This window comes from Sceloporus occidentalis, unplaced genomic scaffold (genome assembly GCF_023333645.1).
Source record: "Sceloporus occidentalis isolate IW3139 unplaced genomic scaffold, rSceOcc1.0.p SCAF_36, whole genome shotgun sequence".
Classification (NCBI taxonomy): domain Eukaryota; kingdom Metazoa; phylum Chordata; class Lepidosauria; order Squamata; family Phrynosomatidae; genus Sceloporus; species Sceloporus occidentalis.
Genome location: NW_028317016.1, coordinates 442,212 through 466,499, shown reverse-complemented (window position 1 = coordinate 466,499; position 24,288 = coordinate 442,212). Strand labels below are relative to the sequence as shown.

General features: G+C 37.6%; 1 protein-coding gene across 4 annotated transcripts in view; it reads right to left on the bottom strand.

Annotated features, from left to right (window-relative positions):
* Positions 1-4,807: 4,807 nt before the first annotated feature.
* The window catches only part of LOC149297834 (calcium/calmodulin-dependent protein kinase type II subunit alpha-like), a 60,719-nt gene continuing 41,238 nt past the window's right edge, over positions 4,808-24,288 (bottom strand). Inside the window, exons 6-18 of one of the 4 annotated variants that reach the window (XM_089488036.1) lie at positions 23,838-23,910; positions 21,871-21,973; positions 21,458-21,541; positions 17,167-17,261; positions 16,796-16,918; positions 16,622-16,705; positions 15,509-15,555; positions 12,697-12,727; positions 7,351-7,383; positions 5,985-6,033; positions 5,729-5,804; positions 5,383-5,477; positions 4,808-5,040 (exon numbers count right to left, since the gene is read on the bottom strand). In XM_089488036.1, the coding sequence (XP_089344162.1) occupies positions 4,808-5,040; positions 5,383-5,477; positions 5,729-5,804; positions 5,985-6,033; positions 7,351-7,383; positions 12,697-12,727; positions 15,509-15,555; positions 16,622-16,705; positions 16,796-16,918; positions 17,167-17,261; positions 21,458-21,541; positions 21,871-21,973; positions 23,838-23,910 (1,126 nt within the window). Of the gene's footprint in view, positions 5,041-5,382; positions 5,478-5,728; positions 5,805-5,984; positions 6,034-7,350; positions 7,384-12,696; positions 12,738-15,508; positions 15,556-16,621; positions 16,706-16,795; positions 16,919-17,166; positions 17,262-21,457; positions 21,542-21,870; positions 21,974-23,837; positions 23,911-24,288 lie in introns of all 4 variants that reach the window. The other 3 variants (XM_089488035.1, XM_089488038.1, XM_089488037.1) reach the window with 3 other exon arrangements.

Sequence of the window (24,288 nt, the reverse complement as noted above, 5' to 3'; positions counted from 1 at the left end):
AATTTATTTATGTTTGTGCCATTTAATTGAAATCAAACATCAAGATTCAAATATACAACCAGAATAATTTGCCAGGTTATTTACCACCATTTAACCAGTGTAACAGCCACAGGATATAAAATAAAACTAAAACAAACACTCTGGCAACAAGTTACACCGGCTCACCGTTTAAAGTTACTAAACAAAACAAAGAATTTTTTTTATAGCTGTTCTGTAGTCCTTTTGAAAACAGTTTTCGCTAAGAGCAGAGTGACTGTTGTGCTTTTTCCTCTCATCTGTTATAGAGCTTAAAGTGTTCATCAAACTCTGCAGTTTAAAAAAAAGAAGGTGTTGTCACTTTTTTATGGATAACATATCTGACCAGGCCAACCACGATCTGCCACAGGTCAGGAGGCAGCTACTGTGTGGCATGCATGCAAGTTTATGTGTCTCCATGTGCTTTGGCAGCAGGCATCTTTTGGGGCTAGTTTCAAATGTAAACAATACAATAAAATTATGGGAAATCCCAGTAGGGTAATGTGTGGACAATGCATGCAAGTTATTTTCTTTGATTAGTTAATGAATCACTGTTAATCTGTTTATCTACTGAACTATCACAATTAAAAAGCTTATGGGTGCCATCTTTTTACTTTTCTGCATTAGCCTATGCAATATAATAGTTGTGTAAATAACATTGTTTAAACTTTTCCCAGGCAGCTCCTTTCACGTGTCAGAACTCATAATGAGATTATATTACAGGGGTTGATGGGAGAGGTCATCATCTCTGAATAAACTATCCAGAGCTGTTTCATTCCATCTAAGACCATGGATGCTATATTGTTAAGCTGCCAAAGACATTGGGGGTCTTGCAATGCATAATAAACTATCAATTTTACAGTTAATGTAAACAGTGTTTTTGAAATCTAACATGAGGCTCAAAAGACCTTGGGAAACAAAGATATTAGATTTATGGATGGCTAATGGTTATAAACAATGTAATATTTTCTAGTAAATTCTGGTTTTATCAGGCCTGGAAAATTAGTTAATACTCACTGAAAGTATGTTTGTGTGGCATTAAAATTGAAAATGTAGGTAAGGCAGCTTATAACTGGTCACTCAAGAAAATACATTCATTTAAAGGGTAGTAGCAATGTGTTCTTCACACCATAATGCAGCAAGTACAAATATGTTAAAGAGAAAAATAATCTCCATCACTTTAGGAAAGGAAATTATATTTGAGGACCATAAAAAAACCTCGACAATCTTACATTTTTTATGAATCAGTCAGTCCTTCCTACTGGGAATTAAGTAGAGATTGCAATGTGTATGTAAAATGTAAATGATTACGCCTGTCTAAATGGTTGGCTTTACTGGTAATACTAGATGACTCCTACAGATCTTCAAGCCTGATGATATATACAATGGCCTTGAATAGTTCTACTACTGGCACTCTGAAAAGATCACGTAGATCAGGCATGTCCAAAGTCCGGCCCGCGGGCCAATTGTGGCCCGCTTTCCGGACTGATAAGGCCCCACAAATAAGTTGCCCAATTAAATTTGCATTTAATTTTAATGGTTCAAAGAATGTCAGGCAAAATGGTCGGCCCTCGCACGTTCACTTCATCAAATCTGGCACTCTTCGAAAAAAGTTTGGACATGCCTGACGTAGATTCTAAAAGCACCCTCACACTCATGTCATAAATTATTCTACTCTATAGCAGGTGAGAAGGTATATGCTAAAGCAGAGGTATAACACCGGAAGACTATAAACAAGACATTCTGAAACAATCCCACCCCATTATTTATCCCTAAAAATGTGATTGCAAAACTATCCAGCTTTGGAGATTTTTGGCACAACCCACAGAAGGGCAACATCATATACACCATGCAAAAATTACTTCACTGGACATAAAAAGCTTTGTCAATGACCGTGTTTGGCCGTAACACAATACATCACTGAGTGGGACAATTATTCATTTATTCCATATTACATTTTTGAAAGAGAAATATTGGCCCGACAATTTTTTTTCCAACAATCACTCAGGATTTCCAGTCTCTGGTAAAGAAATAAATATGGATACATTCCAAGTATCATTCATTTTCCCTTTTTTGTTCACGTTTCTTATTTACAGAGTTATCCACTAATTCAACAGAAAAAGCATGACAGCCAACTAAAGAAAAAATATTTCAATTTCATTTCCAGGGCAAAGTAACTTTACCATGGGTCACCAATAACAACACAAGGAAGAAATAAGCAAGTGGGAGCTAAATGTTAAGTCTTTGAGATCGCAATTCCAAATAAGTTCAGTCAATCAGTTGAAAGTCGACCAAAGTTTATCATCTCGAATGTCCAATCTTCATAAATTGAATGTGTCACCCCGGTGAGTGCTGAGGCCAAAAAAGTCCCAGCAAAAACTGATCATGCTAAGGGAACTGTAGCTTTCCTGAAGGTACTTGAAGATTTAATATCCACGTTTTGCAATATGGCGTCTTCGGTATAAATGTTGGTATTCCTTCTTTGTAGAGGACTCATGAAAACTCAATGATTGCTGAATTAGTTAAATTTCCTCCAAAGAATTTTATTCAAAAAAATCAGGCCAACTAGTAACACAGAATAATATAGTCTTTTATGAACAACTGTTTTCTAATGCTTTCTTTGAGTAGGTCAACCAAATGTATCCCACTGAGGACTTATGACAACCTGACTGCTGATGTAACAACTTTGTCTCTACCACGGCAGCAGTCACTTTAACACAAAACCTATATAACATGCATACTGGCTATTCTCTCTTATAGGATCTTTTTTTCTTTTTAAAGAAAACAACATAGCAGAACGTGTAGACCACTCAAGAACAGTCTTTTAATTGAGCACTCACATAAAAAAAGTAGAAATCACTTTAAGCAGTGACTAAGTAGCAATCAGAAACTGCAGATCAATGCAAACAAAAAAAAAATACTACATTTCATACAAAATTCAAAAAAAGCCACCTGATCATCTCATTTGTCCCAACATCGTTTAAAATTGAAAGCAAGCAGCATAAAAACAAAGTTCCAAAGAAATATGCTTTATGCAGTAACTAATTTGCCCACAGGCGATTACACCAAATAACACATCATTGCCCCCCCCACCCAAAAAAATAAATACAATCAAAATTGTGATACTATAGTGGCAAAATATTATTACAATTGTGGGTTACCTATATAAAATACATGCATATAATAGATTTGCAATAGAAATAAACATTTTTGCTTAACACACAGATGTATTCCCACAAAATATATATATATATATGTATATTTTTTTTTAAATATTATTGATATTATTACTATAGCTTGCATTATCAGTCTATATTGGGCGTTATTTTATCGTTACCCATTCATTGATTACCATCCAGTGGTTCGCAACAGCCTTGCAGAGTGCCATCTGCCCCTTTATATAAATATACATTCTCTGCAAAGCTTTAGGTAGAGGCAGTACCTGTCAAAACAGCCATTAAGATGTAAGGAAACAGTAACACACCCGCCATTGAAGTCCCAATGCGTTTGGGACCTGGGCGTCATTTTGAAGATGCTGTGTGTTTAAGGCAATCTTAGCTGTAACCTCTAACTGAGCAAATGATTTACAGTACCTATTATGTTTCAAATGAGGTGGGTCAAAAAATGGCAGAACTGAGTATACGTCTTTCTTGTGCAATGGTTAGAGAATCAAATACTCAAACAACCCCAAACTTGTGCTTTTTGAATTCTATAACAAGGTGACGTTTTATTTTTGTGCTCGAAAAAAAAAAAAGAAACGAAAAGAAAAACAGCAAGTTTTCTTCAACAGAAGATGTATCTGCTTTCTTTTACAATGAAATTCACTCCAAATGGCAATTAAAAAGGGGTAATACTGTCATGGTTAACTTTGATATTGTCCATCGTGCTGAAGATGTAAAAATACATTGATACCTACTCAATTCTTACAAAGATAAAAGCTAAACAAAAACGAGGGGAAATATTTAGGCATCAATATGTAGCTGATGTAGGACACCCATCTTGAAAAGAAAAATAATAATTCAGAGGCGACACACCCTCTCTCTCTCCCTTACCTCCTATTAGTTGGTGATCAGAACTTCACTCTGTGCATGCGCACAGATAAAGAGTTATGGACATTCAAAAAACAGATAAGCCCAGTCAGCAGGTCCCTCAGTGGCAAAATAAATAAAGTGAGGCGTGACTTGGCAGAAAAGAATTGTGCAGAGAGAGAGAGGGGTAGGTGCATGTGTCTAAATGGGGCTTCCTCTTCTATCTTGATAAGAGCCAGGGTACCACAGTGGATTCAGCTGTAAAATACAAAAGATGACTAATTTGGCATTTTAATTCACCATCTCATATACATTCATAACGTTTTAGAGGCAATAACTTAGTCCTGTCCTTAACTGGTTTCGTGGTGCAATTTTAACCTAACCAGGTTGACAAGAGATCTAGCGGATCTGCATACCACACACTACAGAGTTTTCCTAGAAGTTCTTAAGATCTCTTTCACCCAGATCTGTCATTAAGATTAACTGAATATGGGCACATAGGCTTAAAGATGGGACCAACTGCAAGCAGGTATGGCCACTCAGGGATCGGAAGAAAAAGGAAAGAGACTAGACATGGATTTGGTAGAGCTGGTTGGGTAATAGGTGAAGTTTCTCTGGTGGTCTAGCTACCAGCAGCTATATCCTGCTCATTTATTGGTCAGTGAAAGGAAACCTCCCTGCTTTTGTTAACTGGAAAACCATAAATCAGGGCCTTCCAATATCCATCCTGCTAAATCAGGAAGGAATGAGATTACTCAAGACTCTTACTGCGGGAGAACAGACGGGGCTCCTGATCGGTGGAAGTGAACATTTTGCCATTTGCCATCGCGACGGTGCCAGATGCATGTTTCCTCTGATTGGGCGGTACGAGGGACTCCACTAGCATCCAGGTACTGAGTGATACGTATATAGGCAATGCAGGCTGATTCTTCTCCCATCAGGTGTATGTGAGGATTCAGAATAGTTGTGTGAATGGGTTTATTGCTCCGTGACCACACTGAAAGAGAGAATAATCCAGAACTCTCATGAACACTCTGTTGCCAACTCTTATTTTAGTTATTTAACCCAATTGGGTCTACATGCTACAAGGTTAAATTCCCATGTGAGGTACGGTAGAGTATAATGAATTACCCTGTGGCTATAGGGCCAGCTATAGTCTCCTCACCGCCCATCTTGTTAACACCATTACCAGTGGGAAGGTTGGTTAAAAGATAATAGATAAACCTATGGGAGGCACAGAGCATCCTGTCTTTTCACATGTTTCCTCCATGGAAAAAATAATAAGTACTCTTGCATAGAAAATCTTATCTTCATCACCAAAACTAAGCAGGTAACCTACGGTTCTCAAAGTAGAATCGATGAAAGTCCAGACCCTCCACAAGATTTCCGAGTGCTTCAGGCTCGAATGCGGTCATTCCAGGATCGCACATCTTACTGGTCAGCCGGAGATGGAGAAATGCACATGTTAAAATGAGGTTAAGAGTTGAAACAATTAAGGCCATGACAGTAAAAGCATGTGTTGAGAAAGCAGAGAAGAGCTTCAAATCTCATGTGCTAGAGGAGAACATTACAGACCGTCTAAATATCAGTTAATCGTTTGCAAAACAAAGGAAATAGAAAGGGAAAAATATAGTAAAGGAAAGTTATCTGTTGTCGTTTTAGGATTATTCTGGTATAATACTCACGTGTAAGATTCAAAGTCTCCATTGCTAATAGCCTCTATCAGCTGTTCTGTAACTTTGATAATTTCCTGTTTTCTCACTGCAAAAATGAAAAAAATCGAGGTAAGGAAATGAAGCACCAAGTCAATAGTCAACTGTATTATCATTGCCATCTCATGCAAGACTTGTAACTATGCTAATGCCCAATACAGGGTCTTGCTTCCTGGGTTCCGTGTCCCCAGCTACGACCCTAGTAAAACTGTTTTGTTTTATAACATACCTTTGGTATCTTCATCCTCAATAGTAGTGTTTGTGCTCTCCGAAGATTCCTGGATAAAGACCAAAATGGAGGAAGATTTTTGTTAGTCCAACAGACTGTTACTCATATGGTGGTTCCAGGAGCATCACCCAATCCTGGTGAAGAATTTTATATACATCATTGCACAATGCCTTGAATCTTGAAGCGGTCCAGGTGCCCCTGTTTTTTTTGTTTTGTTTATATTGACCAACGGAGGTCACTATACACCAAGAAAAAGATATGTTAGAAAACTTGACTGAGGCAGCAGAACAGGGGTCTCGGACTTTATTCATCCATATGCTGAGAAAATGAATATACATAAATCCCCATTTCCAGTCTGTGCAGTCTGCCATTTGGAGGGTGGAAGGGGTACACAGTGCTTTAGGACATCAACCCAATACCAGCTGCTCCTGCTGACTGTGCACAGACCTAAAGACACAGTTGCTTATTCCTCTGTCAGCCCCAAGCTTAGACTTGTAGAGCCCTTCTGCTGGTCAAGAAGCGGACGCACTGTAGCCACTGGCTATTTTTCAATTTCCACCCCTTCTTGCCCAGTAAAGAACTGTTCAGTCCAAGGAAAAGTGAATACTGCTCAGGCCGGCACAGAAGAGTGATCTACACTATTTGCGTCTGCTACAATTTAATTGCTTAGATCTAGAATTGTACGTGGAATTGTGGACTAGTTATTGTTATTTCTACAGGGACTGAATTGTGGGATGTCAAAGTTGGTCCTCAAATTGCCTTAAACCAGTTTTTTTGTATCAACTGGTGGCTCGGTGGTGTTGAAAAGTTGTCCATGTACATATGGGGATACCTGGGGAGAAACTATTAGGGGTAAAGGGGTCCTTTTTTTGATGGTTTGTACTGTTGAAATGTGCTGTAGCCCTCATTATGGTAATGGTCTATTTAATTTTAACTGGTGTAAAAGGCCTTTTAATTTTACTCTCTTTCACTTATTAATTACTGAGGTGATTTTATTTGTGTGTGACACAAAATGGATATTGCATCTGAAAATATTTTAAACTCCATGTCTTACTTTATGAATCCTGGTTCATTAACTTTGGTGTGTGGCATAAAAGGCTCTTGCATTTTCTACTATTCAAGTGCATTTTTAAATTGCTGTTCACCTATATCACAGCTATATCATGTGATCTTGGCTTATTTGTGATTAAAAAAACCGATACAAAAACGAGATACTTGGCCACAGACTAAGTTCGAGTATTTGGGGTTTCTTCACAAAAGGTCATATGGGGGAACGTATTGATATATCTGTGCCAGTCTGAACAAACTTTGATCCTTCTTGGGTTCTAGAGGAAACAGCAGTGAAGAAGACAAAACAAAGACTCACCATCAACTGGACACTGGAACTTGACTTTCTTTTCTGGAAAAACAAGGAGAACAGATAGGAAGGAGAGTGAGACACACAGCCAGAAGCACAGTGACCACAGGGAGAGGCACAAAGGACAGCACAGAGAAGGCAAACTACAGCAGAAAGCGGCCAAGAGCATGGGAAACTTGCACCGGATCCAACACAGAAAGCAACACAAAACAAGGTCCATTAAGGTATGTAACATAGGGTGCAATCCAAACAACAAAACATGAAGTACAATTACTGCAGTGAATGAGTTTGCAAGCCTATGTAGCTGAGAGCATAGGGTTATGTATCACATTCTCTATTAAGGTTGCGTTTCCAACTACATGGCAAAAAGCTGCACCAAAAAAATGAGTCAAGGCGTATCAAAGGGTATTCCAGGCATCATTTTGGTGCTGGTTCTTGCTTCAAATTCTAAAGGAATGTTTGATACATAGCTTTGTGTTACAGCAGCATAGAAATTCTTAAGCACAAAAAGTAGGTGCGAAAAGGTGGGAGCACAGAGGGAGACATAACTTTAAAAATGCATCCTAACATTCAGTGGAATGTCAACCTGCACAAAAAAGTGAGTAACACAAGTAAGTAAAATATATATATATGGTAACAATTGAAGACAGATTGCAGCGACCAAATATTTAACCAATGAAGGTCATGAGAGCAGGGAGCAAATATTGAGTGTGGTGAAAGATTTTTGATTTTATGAGACAGCAAGGGTTATCTACATGAAGGAGCATTTTGTCGCATTTTGCAATCTGTGTGCAATAATGTTTATTCTTTTATGAAAGGTATTTGAAATTGCATTTTCTTGTTTCCATGACAATCTTTAAATTGTTTAGCTCCCATGGGGTCTGAGCCATATATGCCATTTATGCTTTGACTTGTATATTTATTTTCCCCAGAATGTGCAAGATAATGTTGGTCCATTGTATGCTCATGTTCTTTTTTAGTACCAAACCAACTCCTTGTTTCTATGTTGCATAAGTACATATGTGTTGATGTGTAGTCTCAAGAAATCAATTTTATTCCTTTTTAGCAGTCCTGGGAACTATATGGACCTGCCCAGGAGGATCCTGTATTATAACTTATTACCAGTTCACCAGGGTAGCCCGGTATGGGGTGGCTGTTGGCTCTGCCAACTGCTTTTTGTGGTTTTACCAACTTCCTGCCTCTTGTTCCCATGACTTGTGGGTAACCAAACAGAAACATAGAATTTGACGGCAGATAAGAACTGTTTAGCGCATCTACTATGACCTGCTGAAAAGTCTCTGGCATGACTCCTATGGTCCTCCTCTGCGCCTCCAGATTCCTCTTTGAAGAGGGAGGCCTCACCACAAGCACTCTGGGAAAATCTCCAGGTAAGCCTTCTGGACCAATCGTTGATCACTCCATTTATAGGCTTACCCTTAAGCAACAGTCCAGCTTACATTGAGTTTTTGGTAAAATTCTTATTGTGAGCAGCACATTTCTTTTATAATGAAAACATTTAGAGAATTTGTAGGGTTTATGTTCACGCTAATACAGAATATTTTGAAATAAACATTTCCTGCTTTGTCTTATAATGGTCAGTATCTCAGGGGCACATGCACATTTACTCCAGCAATTGCAAACCCGCTACATTCTTGAAAAGGGTTGGAAAGGGTTGATATACATGTATATACACAAAATATTGCAAAATGCTCTTTCACATAGAGTTTTTGAATTGTAGCTTTTAAGAGCTTGTTAGTTGTAGTACCCCAATATACACGCAATAGTGACGTAGAATTTAATATATACGGGTACAAAAAGCTGATATTCTGAGCAGAGCTGAATTTCCAGCTAGGCCAAACTATGAAGGGACAGCATGACTGCAGAGAGAAAAGGGGTAGAGTAGCTAAAGCTGTAATGATTATTCAATAGCATAATATTCTCACAGTAATTTACAGTTTTAGCATGTAAAACATTCTATGATTTAAAAAAAAAATATCCAGGAAAAACTAGATAAAAGTGATGAAAAAAGATAGGATAATGACAGCCAGAATATGCTAAGTGGTGGAAGACCAAAATGTCTTCTGAGAAATCAAAAAAATCACATTATTGTGTGTGTAATGTCCTTTTGGGGTGTATTCTTGTAGTTATCAAAGTTCTTTTTAAATCATTTTTAAGCCCCTGATATTGTGTACGCCTATCAACATGCAAAACATGTTAATTCACTCAGTCCACCTCACAGCAGATAATGTGATATTGCAGAATGGCTCAGTACAAACACGTTAAGAATATGATTGGTGAAGAAATAATCTCTATAGGGTATCCACTATTTATTTTTATTATTTAAAGAATATTTTGTAATTATGTGGATTCTTTTGGCTGGATATTCTTGATGTTTCCCGGAGCCAGTGCTGGTGCTGAGTGGAGGTAGGTGTATCACGTAAATTTAGCTGTAAGGTGGAAAAAGGGGACAAATGCATATGACAGTGCTGAAGAGATTAACCGCCCGATTTGGCGGGTGTACACAGTCGTGGTACAGGTCGTCCTGTTACAACCAGTAATATTGCTTCCAACTTTAAACGGACAAAACTGTTGGCGGGATTTGTCAACAAGAGACAATGGCCACTTGCTACAAGCAATGCGAGAAAACAGGTGTGGTTTAATGTTAGACCACCAGCCTCCTCCCATTGTCCTTATGATTGCTTATAATATCATTATTGTAACATAAATAATTTTTAATGTGTATTAAACAGTGTTTAATAACACACGTGAAATTACTCTTTATGGCAACTTGGCTCCTTCGCTCCTCATTCCACAGGTCCATATGATGTCCATATATGAGTTTCTGTCTTAGGCCTGATCAGAGAAAATATTTTTCATAAAAGCTAACCCATGACTGTCCAGACATAGGGTATGTAGACTGTCTACAGTGAAAATGAATGACTATGAGGATAGTAGTGGGATCCTTCAGGGAGTCTGCTTACTAAACATTACTTGAAGGAGAATTACTAAAAAGCAGAGAAAACTATTGTGATTCTTCCTATCCCTTTGATCACCAGAAGTCTAAGCTGTCTGGAATTATTGGAACATGCAATATGTAATAGGATGGTACTTATGAACAATTCTTTTCAGCTGGATCCATAGGATAATTGTACTTCTACTACTTCACTTCACTGGAAAGGAGAAGACAATTTAAATGAAGTTTTCTATAGTTTTGAACTGTGACAATCTCCACTTGTATATAATCAAGTGTAGCTGTTGAGCTTTATTTACTATTGGCTTGGGTGAGGTCAAATGTCATGGTCTTAAGAAACACTGCTTTTTCTAAAGCATCAATACAGGAAGACTTTCTGTATCTTATATAACAGGGCTGTCCAAGATTTTTCTCCAGTGGGACACGTCATCAGGAACGTATGTATGCATGGGCAACATACCCAAACACACACACACACTAACATACCCAAAGACACTTCTGGAGTTCTATGATCAACATCATCATATGATGATTTAGAAGCACTAAAAACGGTAAATACTCCATAATGCCAGATTTTAATGGTATATCACATGCTTCAATACAGATGACTTTTTAATACCTTTACTTTCAGTTACTAAGAAAGTACCCAGGAATGCAGCATTGTCACAATCATTTGGATATACACAAAATTGCTGTTTTTATTACATGTGGGCTCTGAATAAACCCACTGGTGACCATTCTAATTTTTTATATATATTAGCCAATAAAAAAATTGTGAGACTTTCTAGTAACAGTAATAACTTTTGTCCTATTAAAAATTATGCACTTTTATAATGTCTAAGAAGAACATGAAAGGCAAATACAAGATGCTCATTAATTGAATGAAAAATGTCACTTTCATAACTTGATATTAAACATCACATTATGCCTGGTATTGTTCTTTTTTTTAAAGAGTTTCCACCAATGCTTTAAAACTAGTCATTTAAATCTATGCGACTTTCCAGACATAAGAACACAAATGCACCTTCTAACATGGGTTAATCCTATGGCATTACAAAGCAGTGGTGTAGCAAAATGTGGTCGTCACAGTAAATTTAGCATAATGAAACTTTCATCCGTGTAAAATATTTGTGCAATGTCCAAATGTCACACTGTTATTTCTTAATATAAAATAAAGATATGTTGATTTAACATAATATCATAATAATATATAATTATTAATATATATAATATATAAAATATAATATATAAAATAAGCACATGATAAAATAAGTGATGATGACAGCATCATGGGGACTGGTTAGCTCCTGTATCTTTTTTTTATTCCACTGGTTAAGTAACCTGCTCCGGCATGAAAAGGGTTAACCATCGTTACATTACACATCACAGAACAGTGAATCAATGAGTACCGTATCGAATGACCTTCTGTATTCTGTGCCAAAGGAGCATAAAAATAAATGCTTAGCACTGACATTCCCGTATATTAAAAGACGTGGCTTCCTACATACTAAGAGGACTGTTACTATTAACTCTTTCAGAGCCATACGGTTCAGAAATATAGCAACACGTTGTAGATATTTGTGGTGGATTAAGCTAAAGGCAAGTTACAGGTGAAATTTTATGAACTGATATGTTCTATAACAAAAAGGTTCAACTGTGAAATATCACGTATATTGTTTAAACGTGTAATATTGTTTTTGATAATACAGACAATGTCACTTTTCACTACTGAAACATGTACATTTGTTATCATCAATGCAAAGAAGGTCATTGCAACTGTCGGAAAAAGCATCATAATACATTTTTTTGGGCCCTTCATTTTGCATGAAGTCTGCTGAATATTATTTTTACTACATTTCAGGTAACGTGAGGTCACTTTACCATCTATACATATTTGTATGTCACGTGTAATGTGACCAGAAAACGTATGGGGTTTTTTTGTGGATTCTATAAAGAAAAAATCTCATAGACTGGGTGTAAGTTGCATTCCGCCCAATGCTGAGAAATGTATCTGTCAGAGATGTCAAAGTTCCTACTCACGGGCTAAAATCAAAAGTTTTATTGCACATACAAAAGTTAAAACTATTTATACCGGGTATCACTAAAATAGTCAGGTAACAGTATGATACCCCTGTTCTACAAAGAAACAAGACTATTCTTCAAATGTGGTCCCAGAGAGTTGGGGTCCAATAACTGCCAAAAAGCAGGATATTTCAGAAAAATCTAAACGATACACCACTCTCTAAATTGGGAAACTCAAACCTGAAATAATAATTTAGGTGTCTGAGTGGTATCCTCTACTCTATGCTTCTTAACAACGTAAGTCATGGTAAGAAGCCACAATAGTGTACAGAATATTTTTTTGTATTTTGTCACATCCTTACCTTGACGCCATCATTCTTCTTGTTACTACCGCTTTTTCCTCCTAGCAAGAGAACGTAGGCAATAAAAATACATAGGCCAGGTACCACCAAGACACAGAAGGCGAGAAGAAGCATAGCGGTAACAAAAAAAAAAAAAAAGAAGAAAGAGGAAGATAATGAAATCCTTCCTGATCCGGAGAGAATTTAAAGTCAATCTTTGTTGTATAACTTTGTTGTTAATGACCAGAACAGAAGCTTATCCCTGCATTGATCGCAATAAAAAATCCTTTCATATAGTTGAGATGACAGATTTCATAAACAGACACTGTCTTCTGTGACTTTTGTTACAAGCGTGTCTCTTTCAGTTAGTTCCATTCATTAATGCCTCTGCCTTTTTCTTATCTGTCTGCCCTCTCTACGGCTGTCTTCTATTTTTACTCACACACCCTGGCGTTTTAAATTCTGTCCCTTCTCTCCTTGTCTTTCTGACGCTTCTATCACTCTGTCTTGCTCTGTTGGAGATTTTAAAGAACATGCCCCTCTCTCTGTCTTCTGATTTATTTTATTTTGCCTTTTAAGCTCTACCCTTTCTACTGTCCCTCTTTAATTTTAGCTTGCTTAATAATTCTGTGGTCATTTGAAGCAAGTATTTTATGAAGACAGCTGCTTAAATGGATTCTAAACAGTTGTCCTTCAGCTCTGCCCTCAACCCCTTGTACAGATAGACCCAGCTAATTTCTGAAGCTTTTTAAACAAACATTCTGCAATGGGAACAGAATAACTTATTGAAGTGGAAGTGAAGTCATTGGTGCAACCCCCATCTCCTATCTACAATCAGTAAGGTCATTAGCTGAAGCATAGGTATCAAATATCTAAATTTGGCTGGGACAGTCCCGTCTACAGACTAGGACTTATAACCATGCATGTGGGAGACGTCATATGGATTGAAACAGCAAATGCAATTAAAGTTCACAAGCATAGAACAGTGTGTTTGTCCTAATTGGCAACTATAGTATACCATATGTGTGTGTGTGTGTGTATATATATATATATATATATATATACATGCCTCCCAACTGTCCCAATTTACGCGGGACAGTCCCGATTTACGGTCCCGCCTATCCCTTCCTCTGTCCCGCTTTGCATGGGCAGAGGAAGGGTGAGGCGAGATCCGTACTCATCTCAGGTGCAGCTGCGGAGGGGCGCACAGCCCCCCGATCAGCATCTGCAGCCTGCAGACTAGCTGGGAGATCACAATCTCCCTCTAGTCTGCTCAACATTAGGGAGCGCGAGGTCTGTCACTTCAGAGATGGGGAGAAAGGGGTGTAAGGGCAGTATATGTGTATGTATGTGTTTGTAAGCTTGTGTGTGTATATGGGCCAGTATGTGTGTAAGAGCAGTACAGGTATTTGTTAGCTGGTGTGTAAAGGCAGTGTATGTGTATATATGTGTGTGTAAGGGCAGTGTACATGTATGTGTTAGTGTGTAAGGGCAGTGTACGTGTATGTGAGTAAGGGCAGTGTACATGCATGTGTGTAAGGGCAGTGTATGTGTATATGTGTGTGTAAGGGCAGTGTATGTGTATATGTATGTGTCTAAGGGCAGTGTACGTGTATATGTGTGTGTCTAAGGGCAGTGTACGTGTATATGTGTGTATCTGTAAGGGCAGTGTACCTGTATATGTGTGTGTGTGTAAGGGCAGTGTATGTGTGTGTAAAGGCAGTGTATGTGTATATGTGTGTTTATGGGCAGGTGTGTGTAAGGGCAGTGTATATGTGTGTGTGTAAGGGCAGTGCACGTGTGTGTGTGTGTAAGGCCAGTGTACATACATATATTATTATTATACTTTATTTATAAAACGCCTACAGATTCTGCAGCGTATATGTGTGTAAGGGCAGTGTAGGTGTATATGTGTGTGTGTAAAGGCAGTGTATGTGTGTGTGTTAATGGGCATGTGTGTGCAAGGGCAGTGTATATGTGTGTGTAAAGGCAGTGTATGTGTATATGCGTGTTTATGGGCAGGTGTGTGTAAGCGTCCTGGGAGGCCTTTTTTCATTTAAAAAATCTCTGCTGCTGTTGACTACTCTTCCAATGATCATGGGAGTTTTTGTTCACAGCTAGCATTTGCAGCTTTACTGTTGCTGCACTTCCCATAATGCTCTGCCAGCATCAAGGAAGTAGTATGTCTGGCTGAGCCTCATGGGAATTCAATTCAATGTGTTGGTTATTTTTAATATGCATGACTATGCTGACAAAAACGAAGCGTGTTTTAAGTGGCGATGCAAGCGCGACATTGTAAAGTGCAATTGCTGTATTGATGAGTTCAGCGAGATTTTTAAAAAAAAGTGTCCCTCTTTCACATTTTTAAATATTGGGAGGTATGTATATATATATACTGTAGTATACCATAGTTGGCAATTACATAGTGTCTTCAGTTGACTTCCAAAGTGTCATGATCCTCATATTTATATACTTTCCATGCATTGTAAGTAATATGGCTGTCATTTCACTTTCAGAATTCACATTTAACAGACTTTTGGATTGATCTAGTTTGGCATATACTGTCAAGATCCACCTATACATGGTGCTAGCCAATTTTAGTGGGAATGTACAAGTGAAAAAATATCCCATGGAGAATGTGCTTACTCTCACCATACAGATATTATCAACAACAAACATATTGTGAACGGACTGCTTGTATTTTCGCTCAGACAACAACGGGTGTAATAACAATTTTTGTATTTTTATCCATTCTTTTTGATTTTGAAATCCGCCATGCTGCTCCACATGCCACACCCCAGTGAATATACCGTGTAGTGTGAATGACTGCCACCTACCTGAGAAGTTGCGCGTTGCAAGCATTGTGGTCAGAATAGCTCCCTAGGCAAGTGACAAAAATATATCAATTTGCATTCATTAAAAAAAAATAACCTTAATAATTAACTAGGGTAAGTTCACCTAGGAAAATAGAAACCATAGATGTAGTGTATATATATATATGTAAATAAAATAACCAATTGGCTTTTAAACTTAAACATAAAGTAGCTAATACAAGAAGACAAGAGTGACAATCTTTTGTACGCCTATGAAGCTATTTCAAAAGAATTTAGTCATTTCCTGCTACATGTATAACATTAACCACATCTACACTGTATTTTGATCTGTTTGATGGCAACATCTAATCAGGAACATCCAATGATGTTCCTTGGCATATTCATTGGCAAAAGAAGGGGTTTTAAGCACTCCCTTGCCATAAGATGGCAACAATTAAAAAAATTAATTGTGTAATTTATCATTAATTAAATAATTTAATTATTACATTTTTAATTAAATAATTATTTATATTATATAGATACAGTATATATACAGTTTATATATATAGTATATGTATATACACTTTATTATATGTATATAAATACAGTATATATAATTAAATAAAAAAATAATCAAATAAAATAATTTTATTGATTAATTAAATACAATTATTAACAATTTCAATTATATAATAAATTTCAAGTGTGCATTTCAGTTGCTTAACTGTACCCATGTCCTATTTGGGACATATTTGAATCTGCCCAGTTCATTTTACCTCCATCAAACTGTATATTTTTGAAAACTAGACATCCCAGGGTATTTGAAAGAGTGGTATTTTTGGTATTTTAACATTTTCCATGCACTTTGTCAAAGTTTTTGGTAGTACTTTCTTGTGTAATTAATTACTACCACAAACTTTGATAAAAAAAATTTGTTCCGTTTCACATACTTAAATAGGGATTGTGCTCTGGTTGGGCTAGGTGCTACTTAGTTTACTTAGAGTTTCTCTCTAGATCACAGTGGTTCACAGTTCGGTTGAATGTTACTTTGTTAGGGTTCCCGTTAGTCCTACCATGTTAGATCCAAGGTCACAATGGAAAACATGCACACTGAAAAAAAAAATCACTCATACCTTCAACTTTCTTCTGGCATTAAACTTCTTCAGGCAGTCTACTGTTTCTTGTCTGTGCATACAGGAAGCCACTGTGGACCGATGCTAAAAGGATGACATTTAAAAAAAATAAAAATTATGAAACAGCATTTGAAAATTGAGGGGAAAAAAATTATATATATCATAATTACTTACTGAGATCCATGGGTGCTTCAGAGCTTCAGCAGCAGTAATCCTCTTAGAAGGATTGATGGTCAGCATCTTGTTAATGAGATCTTTAGCTTCTGGAGTCACTGTATCCCACTCAGGTGATGGAAACTAAGCATAGTTAAACATAACTGTTGTATTTGACCTGTTTATATAGATACTGCATACATACTTATCATATCCATTAGTCTTTGTCACATACTGAGACTCGGTTAGTTTGACTATATCCATCACATTCACAGTTTTCGCTCAAGTGGCTTCCATTGTTCCATATTTCATTGCATACGTTGTTGGTGTGTCAGTACGTGTGGGGGCAAAAATGTGCATTAGAACAAAAGTTAGTTCAAGGATCAACTTACATCATAAGCTCCAGCTTTGATCTGCTGATATAATCTGTGCTGATCTTCATCCCAGAAAGGCGGGTAGCCAACAAGTAAGATATATAGTATGACACCTGATAACAGGAAATAGGAGTGAGCAAGCTGCAAATATGAATGTATTTTCTTCATTCAAGGTTTTGGCTTTTCCTTTCCAGAATTCCGCTTTCTGTATTGATGGTTGGTGATGTGTGTTCAAGAGATGCTTTTTTAATGGTCAATTGAATGTCCCACAATACCCGGAGTAGGGTTTGGACCCATTTAACCCCTTCAGTCCCAGAAAATGCATTGGAAGAAGCCCTTGTGGGTGTACCAGTTCGTCCTATACAAAACGCAACGGTGCGCTCCTGTGCAAGCCACAACTGGCCCATTTTCATTCTCAGGAACTACCTTGCATCCTAGGCAGTCCTAGAGAACCAATTATTTGGGAGTAAGGTCATGTGATTGCATGATTGTTATTGCAGAGGTTCTGCCTCTCTCCTCCATCTTTGAGATCCTAATTTACCCTCCTCCACAATCATTTGTTCATGTTTAATATATATATATATATATATATATATATATATTCGATTTTTACAATTCTAGTTTTGATTAGTTTGGTGAGTGGTTAAAGGGAATTGTTGATAGCATAGAGAGTTTTAGGTGTTGGGGAGAAAAAATATTTTAGCGTGTTAGTGTTAGGTTAGTTTAGATGGCAATTGGGTAGTGTAGGTTAGGGATTTTTTTTCTAAAATAAAAATGGAGCAAGTGTACCGCGCCGAACAAGTGTACTCCATACTGTCACGCCAGATATTATGATGACGGCCAGGTTCCACCTGCAAAACCTGTGTCTGACCAATGTTGGCTCCCCCAAATATAGCAGACTGAGTAATCCCCCCTTTATTGTGACTCCTAGCATTGAACATTGATGCCAGTAAGCCAATAATTTGTTTTAGTTAGTTCTTCCTCATTTCATTTTTTGAGCTCCTTGCAGCTCAAACAAACCTATGTGCTGCCCAGCATCAGGCAGCTGACCAAGGGGGCGGAAGCCAGACCTGGCACTCCACTGACCCCCATGAGATACAAAGATTTTGGACAATGACCCTTATGATTGGAATGGTAAAAAAAGCCCACCATACATTCTTATTTGAGCACAGACCCTAATTTATCCACCCCTTTTTTCCCATATAATGAATCCATAAAGATTCCTCCATTTTAGTGATAATTCCCAATTCCCCGTAGAAATCATCCCTAATTTAATTTCATACAAGTTAATGTCCATTATTGTCACCTTGATCCCCATGCCTCCCCGCAATCTGTGGGCACTAGTGGGAAAATACTTATTTGAATAAGGACTACCACCTCTGGGTGGATAAAGGGGCTCAGATTTATTTCATGATTTATTTTGATTTACGGTTTCCCCAAGCAGTTGGCCCACCCCTATCAAAAGCACGACACTGCCAGTGCTTGAGCAATAATGAAATGTTGGCCTCAGAAACATTGACAAGGAAGACATTTATATTCTATCCATTTTACACAATGAGAGTTGTACCTGTAAGTGTAAGCGGGGTAGTCTAAAACCTCAGTGCATCATCAAATACAATAGGAACACAGGGGGTGTAGATCTTTCCGACCAGTGTCTGCAGCTGTTCCTGGTGTTGAGGAAGACCAAGACATGGTACAAAAAGGTGGCCATCTACCTCAACCAGGTTTTCATGTACAACACGTATGTGCTGTAAAAGAAATGTGGAACTGGGAAGATCTACATGCCCAACTAAAAATCTTGAGGGGTATCCTCTTTCAGGATGCCACCCCAAATGTGGAAGATGAAAATATCCTGCATCTTACCAGCAGGAATTTTCCTTGCACAATCCCCCCACTGATGCCAAACAGAAGCCTCCGAAAAGTGGATTAGGAAGGAGTCCGGGCACCACTGCCCTTCCTGTCCTTCTTTACCAGGACTCTGAATCAATGGTTGCTTCATGGTCTACCATACCAGGGTAGTCAATTAGATTTGTTTTATATATTTTAATTTTTTATTCGTTCAGCTGGGGTGAGCCACAAGGGGAAAAGGGGGGCATTTTCAGTCGGCACAATTCCATATGTTTTTGCCCTGCAAATTACAAAAAAAGCATAAAAAACAGAAAAATGTATGATGGATTTCTCTGCCATAACCCTATGCAAAAAATCCTAAGAAACAGACAAAAACTGCAGGAAAATCTTGCTACAACTGACTTTGGCAATGATTGATGGCCAAATGGCTGCATTAAAAATGGCCAGCTGGGGACTGCTAAGCTGCTTCACATATAGCCTAGGTCTAGCAAAACACCCTCATCCAATATACCGGCATGTTCTAACTTACGCCCTGTATTGTCCAGAAAACAACCAAAAAAAATACGCAAGTGGGGTATTTCCATAATCTGGAGATGTGGCTGAACAATTTAGGATTTCTGTATTTCTCTTCCATGACACATACCCTGTGCAACAAATCCTAAGCATCACAGAAGCGTGAGTGACAAAAGTGCAAGAAATTATTGCTGCGGGAAACTTTGGCAGTAATTGGTGGCCAAATGGTTGCATGAAAATTGTCCAAATGTTCATGATGCGATACTCTGGTTTGTCTGGTTAACAGAAATATATACTTTTGGGGGTATTTTTTGGCGTCTTTGTTCAAAATTAGAGTTGCAATCCCATCATTTTGAATCCATTATGTACACCCTATAATATGTTTCCTATATCTGTTGGAAACGTATGGACATTCTATATAAATGAGATATTTCTGAAATCAGGACACCTGAATTGATACATTTTGAGGGTGTATTCTGATAATTTCAATAATTTGTGAGGATTCAGAGTTGAAAATATAGGAAAATGGGTTGTTTTCTGATTTCTTGCTAGTTTTTACTAAATTACTCATTCTACATATTCAGATAATCATGTAACTTTGGTATTAAAAGAAAGCTCTGCCTCTCCTTGAAAAACATTATATATATATAGTTTACATAGATGCACTATCCACAGGAAAGGGGAATAATGGCTGAACCAACATATTGCAAAAATGGCAAATTGCTAGGTGACTTAAGTTACCAAAACACGTGGGACTGAAGAGGTTAATATATAGCTATATCAACTCAAACCACCCAACATTTGAATTGTCTAAAGAGGGACACTTCTATTTTAGTGGATGAGGCTAAAGCCATGCATTTAAAACATAAGTCAGCCCATTGTCTCATTAACTTATTATAGTTGCATAGAAACATACAATTTGTTGGAAGATACAAACCATTCGGCCCATCTGGTGTGCCCATGTTCAGACTCAGATGTTTCATGACTCAGACTTTAATCAGTCCTCTAGTCTTAGATTCAGGATAGCTTTATCCCTATCCCATCCATGTTTTAATTCCCTCACTGTATTAGTATCTAGCATTTATGCTGGGAGGCTGTCCCACTTATATACCACTGTCTCATGAATAATTAAGATGTGTTTTACTTATTGCAAAAAGTTAGCAAAACTTCCAAGGCCATTTTTTCCCATTCTGATGCATGCCTTGCAAACATCTAAAATGTGGATAGATTTGTGCGTATAAACATACAAGAATCATTGAGCACATGCTCAAGCGTACACGAGCAGAAAGTGCATAAGGGACACCAAATGCATAATGCATTCAAAGAAGAACATGTGCACACTATTTTTATATACGTAAACAGCCGGAAATTACTATACTGTGTCACAGATGGTGGAAAAAGAAGAACATTTTTTAATTTTTCACCGCACACTTCGAAATTATGCAGCAGAAAAAAAATGAGAAAAATTGACCTGTTGCCCATTTATGCTGTCAATATTTTTGAAATATTTTTTAAATACTGCACTAAAATCTGTTGTATTAGAAAGGAATTATTTTACCTTAACAGACCTGTGAATCATTTAGAAGGAATTGTTGGAGGCTTCCCATTTTCTGGGAAAGTTAAATGACTGGGATAATTATTCAAGATAGCAGCTGTCACTTGCAAATGGGTAGAGAAATTTGGATAACTGCAGTAAGGACTGGTTATTTAAATAATATATAGATATGATCAGGATACTCAAGGTGAAGGATTTGGGAAAATGATTGGTAAAATCTGAAAATACAACCCTGTGGAAGAAACACTAACGTTTTAGTTTTTCCTTCAGTAAAGGTGGCAAAACCTGGTAGGACAGACTCTGTCTTCTTGTTATGGATCGGCACAAAGCCTTTACTGAAACCACATTTTGTATTAACTCAAGCACATAAAAAAGGTTTGTATGGAGCTTTACCACATGCCCAAAGATCCACAGCCTTTCCGTAGGGGTCTTTCCTTAGCACTTCAGGGGAGAGGTAACCAGGCGTTCCAGCAAACCCTGTGTGCGAGAAGGCAGTTTTGATTTGTGTTAATTGTGAAGTTATAATATGGAGAAGGAATTACCCTAAAAATATCCGATAGGTGAGATTGTATACCCCATTATTTTAAGTTTTTATTTGCTGATCATGCTAGAACTACATTAATGTTTTTTCTAAGTGAAGCTGCACCTTGAAATAATATGAAATTAAATTCAAATTCCTATTTTAAATATAGGCTTATTAAACATTGTAGGATTAGCTTGTTAATGTGACTATCCTTCTTATAAGTCATTGTTAAGATAAAAGAATGCATGCTATGATATGAAATGTATTTGGCAAAGGGACTCACCAAACCATGCCTGCTGTTCACCTTCCACCTCGATGGCCAAGCCAAAGTCTGCCAGTTTGACAGCAGCTCCCTTTAATTTGGAAGCCAGCAAAAGGTTCTCAGGCTTTGGAAAGACAGGAGTGAGAATTAGAATGAAAGAATTGCTTAATAACAAAATGAATGGAGCTGGAGCGATAGTAACAGTTAATAAATATACTATATTGCACAAAGGAGGTTATTTATGAAAAGCAGTTTTGGTGCAAAGCCTTAGACTTAGTTTTGATATCATATGAGAGGCTAGCATCTTACTGAAGATGATTTTTCAAAGCTGCCTCTAGTATAAGCTAAAGCCCCCATGAAAAAAAGATACATTAGGGAAAACAACATCATAAGAAAAAGCTGAAATCAAAAGATTGAGGTGCACAGAGTACAGCCACAAACCATATGCAATATTCAAAATGTGGCTTAACTACAGGGGTAACAGCAGTTGCGCGTTATGACCACTTTTTCCTGTCTCCTCGTACCGGTTCAAAGACGGACGCTGCCCAGGTTGGAAGGCCCCTTTCTAAACTATTTTGAACTGGCACAGGGAGACAGGAAAGTATCTGGGTCATGTTATGTCACGTGACCCAACGGTGAAACCAAGGCTACACGAGCATGGATGTGAAATTGTGTGTGTGAGCATGGATGTGTATTTGTGTATGAGCATAGATGTGTAATTGTGTGCGTAGGTGTTTGTGTGTGAGCATGAAGGTGTAAGTGGGGTGAGATGAAGTGTGTGTTTGAATGAATGTGTACATGTGTGTTAGTATGAGTAAGTGTGTGTAATTTGTGTGTGTTTACATATGTATGCCAGTATGTATGTTGGAAGGGGGACAAGGGGCAAATAAGCCTCAGACAAGTTTCTTGGGGGCAATAATGGCACATGCCAGCTGTTAAGTTGGGGGCCCCAGGGGCAATTTTCACATCAGGGCCCTGTGGTTACTAGTTATGCCCCTGATTCAAAATGTATTGTTCAATTCCGCAATCATATGTCTACTGTTGAACTTGGTGTGTTTGTGCTTTTCTTGCTTCAATGATGTTAATGAGAATTGCTCTATCAGGTCATTTAACCCAACAATGCAACAACAATATTACCGCATATGACTTACTACAAAGTAATATTTTGAATTCCACTCAAGCAAGTCAAGATATGATGGGTTCTACAGTTGATGGCTTCATTCAATTATTTAAGAGAAAAAAATTACCACAACTGTGAAGTCTGTTTTAATAGGGAAATTAGTTAATTGAGGCATTCTTTTGTTGGCTCTTCTCGAAGATTGCAATAAACTGATGGTAAATGATGTATGAATTTACCCACAAAGCAGTAGTACATTTACTGTGTATTTTGGAATAAAAGACGTATGAAACATTTGAAAGATTAAAAAATAGAATAGGCGTATTTTCTTGAACTATATGCCTACATTTTACCGCAAAGCAAGGCTATTCTGTTATGAAGTTATAACCAGGGACAAATGATTTCTGCAGCAATTGCATATACAAGAGTTATTTGCAGTGTAACCCTGACATATATGATAATCTTCCACACACTTTTACAAATATTTCATATATATGATTATATTAATCTTACATGTTTTAAAACCTCCCTTTTAATTATCACTGTTAAGCGAGGATCGGAGAGAGCTTTAAGGACACAGTTAGCTCCTGTGCTGTGCTATGTGCACTGGACACCGGCTCACAGAAGTAAGTATCGTCTGGAAAAAGTAAAGTGATTTTCCATTAAACTTTTAAGGGAATGATTGTGCAAACCTTACTTTTGATATAAACAAGGTCTGTCTTTCAAGCTTTCGGTTTTGGGGAGGGATTCTTTACTACCAGATTATATCAGTATGTTTGGCCAATACTCCCATTTTACTCCTGAACAGGCTGGCCACAAATCCATCAGGGTAAATGCATGTCTCTATTATATCTCTAAAGGAGAAGCCCACCTTCAGATCTCTGTGTACCACCCCCATCTGGTGGCAGTGTAGAACAGCTTCCAGGATCTGCTGAATACAATGGCTGCAATAGAGAACATAACAGTGAGAAAAACAGTGGGTGGTCTACCCCTTATATTATGATTTCATTTTTTAATGAACCAGACAACTAAACACACAGATGAAGTGGGAAAGAAAAATCCATTTGGTAGATTAATAAACTTAAAATCTAAACTGGCTAAAGTAATGCCGACTTTGTCACTGTGTCAACTTTGTATCCATTTCATCTTTTCAAGTGCCTACACATTAAACTCACAGAAGTCCATGAATTTCTTTCTGTAGACTTAACTCCTACCCCTTGTTCTCACAGGCTAACACTCACAAACATACTCACAAATTCCCTAATTTGTGAGTTGCTTGTGAGGGAATGGGAGTATGGATGTATTTTTTCAAAGAATATGCA